Here is a 12,500-nt window from a genome sequence, read left to right on the forward strand (position 1 = left end):
GCATGCGGAGTGCTAAGGGATAGGAGGTGTGCTCTCCTCACTGCCGGTAAGGGGAACGTGAACGGCATCAGCGGTGCCAGCGGCGCTGCCCGAACGGAAGCTGCAGTTGTGCGCTCTCCCGCTGAGCCTCTTCCCCCACACACACACACGCCTATCGGGCCCCTTTTTGGTCTATGCTGCACGAGCCTCTAAGACACGGCGCACGCCTTTCTCTCGATTAAACGTGCTCGTTCGGCGGCTTTAGCCGCTGCGGGGCCTTAGTAAATTGAGGCTCTGACGTGGTGGATGGCTCGCGCGCTGCAGGACGCCTTCACCGTGGTTACTAGAGTGAAGCGTGCCTGGGTCCGTTAATGGCAGGCGAGCATGCAAGACGGTGAGCGCGAGGAGAAAGATGGGTAGGAGCCCGGAAAGATATTGGCAGAGCAGCGGTTGCAGGTGACAGCCACTCCTCCCTGTTCCGTTCCTCTTCCCTACCACTCGCTGCCATACTCTCGGCCCGCCCTCAATGAATCAAGCGCAGGAGCCGCGAGGTAGAGGGGAGGGACACTTTAGAAGCGGCGGACACGACAGCAATCTCTCGCCGCCATGAGGCTCCGAACACAGAACCCAAGACGTGTCTTTGAAGGGGACTTGTTCTCGCAACTGTGACGAAGAGGGCGTGGCAGGCTCGAACTGTCAGTAATCGCCTGTACTTTTCCCTGAGGATAGTAAGGAGCAGGTACTGTGTACCTGAAACCTACTACGACTGCCGATAGCTGGGACAGGTGCTCAACGCCACCATGCTTGCTCCGCTCCCGAACTCCTCGAGCGGGACCTTGACCCGTCGTAACCTCTCTGCTGTCTCAAGTACATGTGTACAGTGTTCTGTTTCACATGCAGGCAGTGCTCGCAGCGGCAGCAGCGACATCAGACGCTGCAGCGGTACCAAGAAACGCGAAACTACTGCTTGGGAGCTCTCCCTTCTCTTGCCTGCGTCAGTGAGCGTGCGTGTGCGCCCTCGATGTTGGCGGCGGCGTGGAGCTGCTCCCACCAGCGCTGGCGGCGTCCGTTTATGGGTGACCTATCCATCTTATGGGTGATAGCGCCCCTCTGCTCGGTGCGTGGTGCTTATCTGCGAAATCCTTCTCCCTTTCGTTTTTTTACGCCGATGCCGCGTGGCGAGCTCGATGAAAGCTCTCGCAGTTACTGTTTGGGTCACGGAGACCTTTTTCTAGCAGCTTCAATCTCTGACTGCGACTCTCTGCTTTTGGGGGGGCTGCCAAAGCTGTTGTGCTGAGAACACCGAATGCGCGCTGCTGCCCGGCTCTTTCCCGATGGAGGTTAGCGCTGGCCGTTCAAGGGCGTCGGATGAACATGCTGCGACTTGTGTGGCCCCACATCTCCGCCACTTTCGGCCTCTCGCAAGCGCATCGCACTCGTCGCTCTATCTGTGGCTCTTTTGAATAGGACTCCATTGACGAGAACGCGGAGGTCTGGTGGGCCGCAACGTCACAAAGGCCGACATAGTGTGACTCTATCGCGGACATTCACGGTGAGATCGAGCGCTCAGCCAGCATCCGTCCTTCACGTGACTACAATACAGGATGCAGCGCGATGAGGCTTAGGACCCTGGCGGCAGCCGTACGCCACATAAAGAGAAGAGCCCGGGGTCTGTGAGACGGCAGGAAACAATCTTCGCCAGGTCCCGGATGGGCTCTTCGACGCTCCATCGATTCCTGCTGTGGCGGGTGGCTGGCGGCAACACGGCAGCGCAGATAGTGTGCTGCCTACTGCTCCACTGGGGCCGTGGCCCCTTCCTCCCCACTCCCCCCACCCCGAGCCTCCGCGCGCAGCAGTTGCCACCATGAGGGTGCCCGATCCAGCGCTGTTCCTGTCGCGCCCAATCAGACTTGCGCAGCGCCCAAGGCTTAATGCACAGCAGACGTGACGCTGCAATCGTGCACACAGTGGTGTGGTGGCCGGCCCTCATTCGCGCCGCATTGACTTTTGCTCTCGGGCGTCCATTGCTGCCCCCTTTCCGCTGTGGCCCCTCCCTCTCAGAACAACATTCCACGGGTCTTCTTCGAGCAGGTGCGCGCTCATCTACGGGCCCCCTTGCGCTTCACACACCCCACAGCCGTGAGAGGCATGCGAATGCAGGTGAGGCTGGAACACCTCCTGTTGTCACAGACGTACGGCGGTGCCTCACATTTGGAGGAGGACGGGGTCGCGCGTGCATCGCTTCGCCCTCCCCCTCCCCACCATTGGCATGGGCGGCACCGGCAGATGAAGAGAGCGAGCCTTCCTTCTGTAGACGGCAAGGCCGCCCTGAGGGCAGGCCCCAAGAACTAAACATGTAAGAACCGCATGCGCGCTGCCATTCGCTGCCCGCGTGGCGCAGCACACAGCAAGAAGGCATTCAGGGGTCGGAAGAGGAGAAGTGGTGGGCGGAGAAGGGCACGAAGAGATCCGCACCGATCGACGGCGAAGCCCATGCGCGCGACATGTGCGGCACCCTCTCCCCTCACAGCCGATCGGGTCGGCTGGCGAGGCGCAGGGCTTGGCGGGCCATTGACCTGGCAATCGCCCGCTTCCTCATGGAGGTCGTCCGGCATGCGCCTAGGACATCCCCTATACCGCCCCCACCCGAACGGCACCTGCCTTCATGCAGGACCCTGGGCGTGGCCTGGTAAGAAACGGTAGGCGGTCCACCCAATCCCGTCTGGCGCTGAGAGCGCAGCACGTGCCCGACGAAGGGACCTGGAAAGGACGTGAGGGGGCCGCTGGGCGCGTCGCAGGATTCGGCAGCGGCAGGACACCATGCCTCCGAGGATGAGGATTCAGCCATGACGCAGACAGAGGCCTGCGGGCTGTGGTTGTGTTTGCGCATGAGCTGCCATATAAGTGCCACGTTGGGCATCTTTGAAGGAAATGGCTCCGTCCATCGTTGGGCGGTCGAGCGCCGCGCGTCCTCGTTTGTGCAAAGGATCGTCTCGTGCCTGTTTTTTTCTTCGGCGCTTCTTTCCTTCACTGTGCTTCTCATTTCCTGTATCTGTCCAGTCACACACACACCACGCAACGGCCTAAAGCGGGCATGCGTATTCGTCTCCCGTGTCTGCATCACATAGAGGTCGGCGGTGGACCTGTCGGTTCGTTGCACCGCAGCTTTTCATCACCGCGTCTTCAGACTGGAGCCGGCGTCTCGCGCCCCACCCGCGCTTTCTCCTGCACCCAGACCTTCACTACGCCGGTCGCCGTCACCATCTCAGTCGCGTGGGATACTCCGCGCGCCGCATTTTGCACGCCCGCCCGTCTCTTCGGCAGCGCACCATCTCGCGTTCGTCCGGTCGAGGCTCCCTCGGAGAACGCGCGGCGACAGAATGACCGCGAGGTGAGCGCCTCTGTAATCACTGTCATTATGCTCATAGTTCCGCTCTGGCTGTACGTTCTTGGCGCTCATGGGCAGGAGCGGAAGCGCGCCGCGGTGCGGGCGTGGGCGCTGGAGCAGCGAGCAGCTGACGGCACTACTAGGAGTGAGGCCGATGATAAGCCGTAGAGCACTCTGGTGTGTGCGGCGGACGCCGTGCTGTGCGACAAGTGGGGAAAGCCTTTGCTCCCGGTTTTTCTTTCCCCTGTAGCGCAACTGGCGCCGTTTACTACCTCCACGTCTCCCTCACGCCATCGTGGAGAGGGTGGCACGCTGCCACCTCAACGGCAGAAAGTTGTGTGGGGCGGCGTAGATACGCAATTTGAACCCGGCTTCACAGCGGACTATACTGCTGCACACGAACGTATGGACACAGCGGAGCGACCGCCACAACTGCTGCGCTGGTATTGCGATCCTCGTCTCGGATCACGCTATCGCCCTTCAATAGGAGGAACTTCTTGGCCTTGGCTGTTGTCTAAGAGTTGTGTGAACGAAGCCGTCGTATGAGTGGGCGAAGGCGGCTCCCCGTGATGGGCTGCTCTGCCGTTCTTTTCTCCCCGCCTCTTCCATTTCGGAGGTGCGATTCGTGCCTGTGTATGGCTGATGAGAGCGGCTGTACAACACAGCCAGCCTATATCGTCTCTCCCGTCGTGTTTTTGCATGGCTCCGCCCTCTTCTCCTGTCGTGGATTCTTCGCCCCTGTGCTTCGCGTGGCTGGCATTGGCTCGGGAGATGCGTCGTTGATGTCGATGTCTGCGTCCGGTGCAGAAAGGGCGCCTTTTACCGTTTTCTTCCGTCTACGCCCCTTTCCTCTTTCACACGAACCGAAGGGGGAGAAGGCATCTCCGTCTAGGCGCACGCGCTGTTTGACTTTTTTTGTTTTCTCTGTCTCTCTCTTCATATCTCGTCCGTTGGAATGCGCCAAGGTGCGGTCAGGGTATGCGCGGGAGTCGGCGGCGGCGGCCGTAGGTGCACCGCTGTCGCCACGCGCCTTTATACACGCGGCATCCCTTTCACTCCCCAAGGCACCATTCAAGATTTCACGTCCTCTCCACGGCACGGACACTTGGCTGATATGCAGCGCAACATCGACAAGAGGGCGGGGAGGGCCCTGTCTGGACTATACGAAGGCCCGACCATCACGACCAAGGAAGGACCTAGGCCACTTTTTTCGGCCGAAAACGCGCGACATCCCAGCCGCGGCACAGTACCACGCCCCACGTCACCGCCGCCGTACGCTCCGCAGTTTACTGCCTTCCCTGTGACGCGTGAAGACATGACACCGCAACCCTCTGCTTCCTACCAGCGCGATCTCCGCAGCGACCCTGCGTACGCCGAAGATCCAGAGCACATCGTCGCGGCACGTCAGCGGGCCATGTCCATGCAGAGCGACTCTTACGGCGATGCGATGCGTGGGATGGTGGCTCCGCCACCACCCCTGGACCCCGCCGCGCCGCAAGCGTACCGGCAGCCCCGGGCTCAGCTGACTGTGAGCTGGTGGATGCTGATGTGGTCCTTTGTAGTCCTTTTCACGGTGATGGCTATGCTCGGAAAGTAGTGGTGAGGAGATGAGGTCAGTGGGCGACCGAGAGGCGCCGTCGAGGTAGCACGGCCTTGCTAGAGGTGGATGAAGGACGCTCTCCCCGAACCGTTTCAACCTCCCCGCATTCCCCTCGCCCCTCTTCCCCATCCCTCCAGCTGATGCCGCTCTTTGGGAATCGTTGCGGAGTGGTTTGGGGGACTCCTTTGCATACGACCTGGTGGCCAACCCTCTCTCTTCCCCTGTGAGCGTGTACGGCCTGCGGCCGCATGCGGAGCTGCGCAAGCCTCAAGTAGATGAAAGGAGGCCGAAGATGGCGCCGGTGAATAGGTGTGTCGGTGTGCCTCCCCCTCCCCCTCACACACACACACACACAGAAACAGCGTGCGTGGTTAGCATCACGGAACGTCTCGCCGATTGTGCAGAGAGAGAGAGGCAGAAGAAAGGCGCACGATTTACTGGCAACCTCCTTCCTCTGCCGTGCCTCCGAGGAGATGCGCAACGGAAGAGGATGAGGGGGCACAGCACCTCCAAGCCCGTATGTGTGGGTACAGCTGGTAGCCCCGCTTGTATCAACTCCTTGTTGTAAGTCCTTCCAGCCACCACAGTCGTCCTTCATTGCATTTCGTTCCGCTATTCCATGCCACCCCTCCCCTCCCCTCACCTGCCGTCTTCATGCACTCACCACTTGCACATACGCCCCGCCGTACACGTGTCCCCCTCACACACGTCCTTCTTCGTCGTACGATGCGTCGACTCCCATCGACCCTCCACTACGTGCCGTCATACAGCTTCTAGCAAACGTAAAAGGGAAAGACAAGGCGGCATGCTCCGTATAGCGCACCTCTGTGCTCGCCGTGGAATTCACGGAAGGCAGCCCGCCGCACCGCTACCGCAGCCACCGCACTACTCGGGCAGCAGCAGCGGCCCATCGCGGAGGCTGACGATGAGCAAGCGCCGACTGATGATGAGGCAGAAGCACTACTGCAGAACCACGTCATCTGGCCCCATCTGCGTCATGCTCATGTCGTATGTGTGTTATGTGATTTACCAAACCCGATATGGGTCCGATGATGATCGCATGTTCCGGTAAACCCCTGAGACTGCACGCACCGCGTCGCGGCTGCCCGCTGCGTCCCGCCCCCAAATGAGTAGCGACGGTCAGCGAGGGAAGACTAGGCGGCGGAAGGGAGAGACGCGGAGTGTGACGTTGCGTGATGTCCTGTGTGTGTGTGTCTTTGTGTCTGTGTGCGAGGGGCTGCGTCTATCTGTGCGCTCTCTCAGCCTCAGAATGCGGGTGCACTCTCGTGTGGCTCATCTCTTTTGCTCTGTCCCATGAGCGCCCGCATGGGCCGTGCGGGGGGCCTTCATGCAGACGCGCACGCGGGTACGCGCGCGTTTATTTGAGTGGTTTCGGTACGCAAGCGATATCTTCAGCGTACCGCCACCAACGTCATCTTTTCATTTTAGGCATGCCCATCTTGCCGCCGAAGCGTCGACCGTTTTCCGCGCACAGCCTCAGGGCACCTGCCACTGCTGCTCCGCAGTTACGCCAAAAAACTGCACGACCCAACATTGCTCGACGTTGTTCAGCCGATTTCGAGCTCCGTTGCGCGCAGCGAGTTATGGGCCTGGCATTACGGTCGACACCCGCGGCGCTGCTCACGAACGAAAGCAACCGCTGCATGCGTGAACTACGTGTATCGTCGACAGGATTCGTAGCAAGCTGGTACAAGTGTGAGCGTGACCGCATTTCTTGTTGGCGTGGTACAAGGCCAGGTTTTCTGCCCGTGACACCGACCGTGCGTAAGCGTAGCTGAGCGCCGCCTGTAAGCTGCGTGGTCTTTCCTCGCCGAGTGAATACTGGCGCCTGATGCCATGGCAGGGTGCCACGTATCGGTGACAGTGAATGAGTCTGTCAAAAGAGGCGGAAGCACGCAGGTTACAGAAGACCGCGTGAGATGTTGGCGGTTGAGGCAATCGTACGCGTTGCGCGCATCCGTGTGGGCGGCGCCATTTCCCTTTCACGGAGGGCACTGGAGAGAAGATACAGACGTCTCAGCGCAGTTCAAGGCGAGCACTAAAGGCCCTCCAGAACCTCTGCACGCTCCCCCCTCGCGCGCTCCTCAGCCACCGTTGGCGCCCTCGTGAGCGCGTCCATTTCCAGCGCTCGCACGCTTGGGCAGGCGCACAAGCGCCCGTGTACATCGCCCCTTTTTTTCGTTCGCTTCTCTGCGCCTCCCTCTGTTTGGTGAAGGCCTTCCGCCCTTGTGAGGACCGCCTGCGTCTTCTCTCGGGTCTCTGGTGTGCCTTTGAGCCCGAGGACCCTACTCGCACTTTCTGTCTCCATGTGTGGCATTACTATACCGCTTATTCACATGCTTCCCTGCACTACTCTTCCGCGCACATACAGGCGCGCACCGGCATCGTCGTACGTGTCGGCGACGCTCTTGATGGGTAAGATCCGCCATACACTGCGGTATCGCATCTGTTTTGGGCTGACCAGCTGAACCCGCAACCGCCGCGATGGTGCTGACGATCATGGTACTCACCTCCAGGTGTCGCTGAGGATTCGTCACAGAGAATAAGTCGCTGGCAGCTTGCCCCAGGCATCTGTCACGGGGTTCCGCTGCTGCATCGCACGGGAAGACATCATTCCTCAGGGAGGGGGGACTGCGTGGAGCTTCACGATTGTCCCTGGGTGTGGTGCACGTACTTGAATAAGCTGCAGAGTATGGCGCTGCGCGGCTGACCGACTCGCACAGCGGCAGAGGAGTGGGGCATCGTTTGCTGGTAGGGGCGCAGAGAACGCGGGGCAGCCAACGAGAACGTGGATTCGGTGCGCGCCTATGCTGTTGAAGTGAAGGCGGCACTCCTTCCTATGCCGACGCAGCAGTGTTTGGCGGCGCGGCTCACGTCGAGCATTGCTATTACGACAAAAGGCACTAGCGCCCCTCACGCCATCACGGGTGGGCAGAGGAAGGCGTGCAGAAAATGTTTGCATGCATCGGCAGCACTCAAGGTTACATGCGTCCGAGAAAAAAAACGCATAGGCATTCAGCGTGTGTCGGTGCCTCTCTTTCTCCCTTTGTGTTCAAGCGCGTCTGCGCGACACTTCGCTCGCTTCGATTATTTTTTGTTCTCTGTCTCCTCTGTGCAGCTGCGCCGCTCCCTCGCTTGTCGAGCTGCACGACGAGCTGACGTTCTTCACAGCCTTCCCCGCCCCCTTACCCTTACGGCTCTGCGAATACTCTCGCATTGCCTCTGTGCAAATATGCGCAGCAACGGATGCACAGCGTGTCGAATGCTCACAGAGACGCCATGCGGATGGCACACACGAAACAAACGGGAACCACGCGGTGCTTCCCTCAGGCGGATGTGCGCCTGCATGCGCTGCGGCCCGCAGCACACATCGTCGCATGATTTGACGCTTTTCACGCAGGTCCCCTCTCGGTGGCTCTTCACGTGAAAAGGCGCCCTCTTCCGATGCCGCCCAACCCTCTTTCCCCGCGCGCGTCGCGTCTCCCCCCTCCCCACCGTCCTCCCTCCCTCCCGCATGTGCGCTAAACATACTCTTCACGAACGCTATCATCACGCAACGCGCTGTGCAATGCTGTCCGTGTGGACGTCAAACTATTCCCACCGTCCTCGCCAATACCCCTTACACCAGTTTAGCTTCGCTGCCACCTCTCACCGACGACACTCGCACACACACACACACACTGGTGCAGCGCCGTTTTCGCCCTCTGTCTTTTTCTTTTCAAGAATTATTCGCTGGCGGAAAGGCCTTTCAGACGAGGGACGAGAAGTGCGGTCACATACCGGCAAAGGAAGAACGCGAAGTTTCGGCATCGCCTGCTGACCTCCTCGCCCTTCTCCGTCTCTGCAAGGTGAGGTGCACCGCGAGGCCGATCACACTTCTTTTTCAGGGGTGTCGTTGTTTCGTTTAGCTTCCCGTCTTGGCACTTAAACCCTACTCTCGCCGCATCGCTTGGTCGAGCACGTGTGCCCGGAATCATCGTCCTGCTCCACTCCACTCCCCTTCCGCCTGGGGCGTGTCTGCGCCTCTTATCGCTCAGTGAGGGCAATCGGGCAACCGCTGCCGACTTTCTCCTTCTGCTCTGCCACCCAAAAGACAAGGCACAATGCTCGATGAGCGGCACGTGAACGCAGACCCAAACACCATCTCTACGTTGGATGAGCCGGTGCTGCAGACGCTGTTGCGTGACGCCAAGGCGATCGGGCGCAAGCTTATCGTGGTGGTGTGCCCCCCTCTCAGTGAAGAGAAGGAGCTTCGTGATTGGGATCTCTGGGGGCCGCTGTTCCTGTGCCTTATTCTGGCGTCCATCCTCACCATAAACGCCAGCGAAGACCAGGGGGCCGCCGTCTTCTCGGCCGTCTTCGTCTTTGTCTGGATCGGCGGCCTCGTCGTCACCATCAACGCCAAGTTGCTGGGCAGCAAGATTATGTTCTTTCAGACATACTGCGCCATGGGCTACTGCTTGGCGCCCATCTGCCTCGGAGCTCTTTTGTGCTGCGTCATTCCGTGGTTCTTGGTGAACCTCGTGCTGTGCGTCGTCGCGTGGGCATGGGCCTGCTGGGCTGCCCTGCGCTTTTTCCGTAACACTGTGAGCGCTGACCGCGAGGGGCTCGTGGTGTACCCGGTCGGGCTCTTCTACATCTTCTTTAGTTGGATGGTACTCGTTGGTGTTTGAAGAAAGGTTCGCCGACCTCGCGCTCGGCGGTGTGGTGGCCGTCTGTGGTGCACTAGACCACCTGCAGAACGTAGGGAGGGAGGGGGGAGGGCAGTATGCGTAGGAGTTGGCCATGTAATCCATATTAGAGGGTCCTGTGAAAGCATTTTGGCTCGCTCAGTTGCGGCAGCAGAGTCTCGCGGTATTCGCGATGCACTTGCCGCCACCTCCTTTCGCTCCCTTCTCTTAGCCTTTGGTGTCCGGTTGGTTTGTCTGCGTCTGAGGCTGAGCCGTCGAGTGCCTCTTCTCAATCGATAGGCGCGCCTGCCTCGGTGGATGCGTAATGCTCCACGTTGTCCGAAGTGTCTGTCTCTTTCGGCTGCGTCTTTTCCTGCAACTTCCCCCCTCCTCCCACTCATGACGAGGGGCTTACGCGCCCCAGCGCCTGTGGTGGTACCTCAGGGCTCCGGTGCCCCACCCCCGCCCTCTGTGAGACGACGCCAGGCAGCGCGCCTCCCCCGTCGCTTCCTCATCTCCCCTGCTGATGCCACACCACTTGTCGCGCAGGCAGGGCCGAGTACCAGCGACTTGCAGAAGTGAGAGCGACGCATCGCTACAGAGGCCGGCCGTCAGCCCCCGCGTGGCGTCGACGTGACTGGGGCGCATCTCACGTGACGCGCACTGCCTGCTGGTGTGTGGGGCCTCGACCACGCTGCGAGGGATGAGGCGTGTCGCGACCAGCACGGTGGCAGCGGGTGTGTGCTGAGCTGGAGTGCCGAGGCCGTGCTCCGATGACGGGGTCGGCGCGTCACTGGAACGCGTGTCCACGCCCGCTTTGCAGCGGGCGAGGTGGGGCTGTGGCTGGCTGGTTGGGGGATGTCGGGTTGTGGCCGGCTCATGTAAGTGTGTGTAAGTGTGTGTGTGTGCGGTGCAAGACGGCGAAAGTCTTTGAGAAGAGCGCTTCACAGCGACTGCCGCTCGCCTCTTCGTGCAACGGCATAATGTCCTTTTCTTTCCCCCTCTTCCTCTCTCTACCTCTAAGGCACACGCACACATTCACAGGCCTTCAGGCTGGCGCCGGCTCTCCACCGCCTTCAAATCCTCTCCCTCCACGAGCACTCTTCTGCCTTTCTCTGGGGTTGCCGGTCAGACGGTCGACCCCTCCAAATCTCCTTCGACAACCTTGTTGCACTCTGCGCCCCGCTCTTCATGTGTCGGCTCTCCCGTAATTCGACGTTTTTCTTTATCGACTCGAGGCGCGTGCGTGAGAAGTGTTCATCTGTGTGGGTGTCTGGCACGTGCTCTTTCTGCCCCTGGGAGGCCCTCAGCCCCTTCTGCGCTGCTGTTCTCCGTCTCCGTCACACCTCTTCCCTGATCGATCGCGGCGTCAGCCTTCGCGGTACGGCAGATATACGCTCGTCGACTCAGCCTGTGTAGGCAACTGGCATTCTTTTTTTCCTCAATAGGCTGTCATCTTCGCTGTTTCTTCCTCAACACTGTCTGCACGAGGTTGAACTCCTCCTCTTCGAGCTCTCCTGCTGTTCTGCCAGTGCCGATCAACGCGCTGCCCTTGAGAAGAGGTGTCGTGGTAAAGGCTGAAGCGAGAAGGCCTCCACGCCACAGGTCATGCCTGCATCGAATCGTGTGCGCCTTTCGCCGATTGACGAGGCCAGACGGCTCATCAGCCATGCTGCTTCCGAGCAAGGCTGTACCCTATCCGGCTTTGAGGACGACCACGCCCCTGACTTGATGGCTGATACAGAGGCCTTCAACGATGTGGCGCAGGTGCGCCGCCAGTGTGAGGCACAATATGAGTTCGCCAAGCAGCTGGATGATCTGTGGGGCCGTGAGCCTGCCTACACGCCGACAGTGGAGGACAAGGCGAACTGGTTCCAGCAGCTGTACTACGGGTGGGTGGGGGACTTCATTTACAAGGCTGCAGCCGGGAGCATCACTGAGAAGGATTTGCCGCCTCCATCGCGGAATACGCGAACGTATAACACGGGGCGCAAGCTCTCGCGGCAGGTGCACGCTGATATTGAGGCAAGCCGGAGGTGGGACGGGTATGCTGGGTGCGAGGTTACGTACAAGGCGGAGGCAGAGACGAGCGGCGTGCTGCGGTGGATCGGCTACTTGCAGCAGTCCGATTACCCGCGGTCGCTGGTGGCTGGGGTGGAGTGGCGTGTGGCACCGCGGCACCGGCGGCAGGCCACGAAGGGCAGCGGGGCGGCACTGCACAACGGCGTCGTGCACGGCGAGCGGCTATTCTGGCCGCACAAAGAGAACCAGCGGTGCTCGTGCGAACCGGTAGACCGTCTGCACCTCAGGTCGGCGCGCAGTCCAATGTGTCCCGGGCCACCGCCGCCGCTGAATCTCTTGATGACCCTCTGCAAGACGCACTGGTACCATGTGTGGGCACAGGTCTTGCCGAAGCTGCTGTCAGACGTCGCCGCTGTACTTTTGCCGGTGCTGTTAGAGTATTATGTGAAGTACCTCGGCGCGGACAGTGCGTCGTGGGGCTGGGGCATGGGACTTGTGTGGACGATCTTTCTCACGAGCGTGGTTCAGAGCTGCATGGCACACAAGTACGACCACATCAGCATCCGAAGTGCGGCGCTATTCGAGACGTCGTCGATGGCGCTGCTGTTCGAAAAGTGCTTCACAGTGTCGCAGCGGTCGCTGCGGCGACCGGACATGTCTGTGGGCCGCATCATGAACATGGTGGGGAACGACGTGGATAACATTAGCAGCCTTAACTGGTACCTGATGTACTTTTGGAGTGCCCCACTGCAGCTGACGCTCTGCTTTTTGTTGCTGTTGCGGCTTGTCGGGTGGTGCGCGCTGCCGGGCATGGCCTTCC

At 60.4% G+C, this 12,500-nt stretch overlaps 5 protein-coding genes across 5 annotated transcripts in view; all 5 read left to right on the forward strand.

Moving 5' to 3' along the window:
- Positions 1-3,073: 3,073 nt before the first annotated feature.
- LSCM1_06016 (uncharacterized protein) lies at positions 3,074-3,535 on the forward strand (the record flags this gene model as incomplete). Its single annotated transcript, XM_067323449.1, has 1 exon — positions 3,074-3,535. One exon carries the CDS (start codon positions 3,074-3,076, stop codon positions 3,533-3,535), a length of 462 nt encoding a protein of 153 aa, XP_067178554.1.
- A 787-nt stretch (positions 3,536-4,322) lies between these two features.
- On the forward strand, positions 4,323-4,964 carry LSCM1_06017 (uncharacterized protein; the record flags this gene model as incomplete). Its single annotated transcript, XM_067323450.1, has 1 exon — positions 4,323-4,964. The coding sequence occupies one exon, from the start codon at positions 4,323-4,325 to the stop codon at positions 4,962-4,964; it is 642 nt and encodes a 213-aa protein (XP_067178555.1).
- Positions 4,965-5,772: 808 nt separating this feature from the next.
- On the forward strand, positions 5,773-6,039 carry LSCM1_06018 (uncharacterized protein; the record flags this gene model as incomplete). The annotated part of the gene is made up of 1 exon (XM_067323451.1): positions 5,773-6,039. One exon carries the CDS (start codon positions 5,773-5,775, stop codon positions 6,037-6,039), a length of 267 nt encoding a protein of 88 aa, XP_067178556.1.
- A 3,052-nt stretch (positions 6,040-9,091) lies between these two features.
- On the forward strand, positions 9,092-9,661 carry LSCM1_06019 (uncharacterized protein; the record flags this gene model as incomplete). Its single annotated transcript, XM_067323452.1, has 1 exon — positions 9,092-9,661. The coding sequence occupies one exon, from the start codon at positions 9,092-9,094 to the stop codon at positions 9,659-9,661; it is 570 nt and encodes a 189-aa protein (XP_067178557.1).
- A 1,605-nt stretch (positions 9,662-11,266) lies between these two features.
- The window catches only part of LSCM1_06020 (uncharacterized protein), a gene marked incomplete at both ends in the record, with an annotated part of 4,695 nt that continues 3,461 nt past the window's right edge, over positions 11,267-12,500 (forward strand). Inside the window, one exon of the mRNA XM_067323453.1 lies at positions 11,267-12,500. This exon is cut by the window's right edge and continues 3,461 nt beyond it. Within this exon, the coding sequence (XP_067178558.1) occupies positions 11,267-12,500 (1,234 nt within the window).

This window comes from Leishmania martiniquensis, chromosome 23 (genome assembly GCF_017916325.1).
Source record: "Leishmania martiniquensis isolate LSCM1 chromosome 23, whole genome shotgun sequence".
Lineage (NCBI taxonomy): Eukaryota > Euglenozoa > Kinetoplastea > Trypanosomatida > Trypanosomatidae > Leishmania > Leishmania martiniquensis.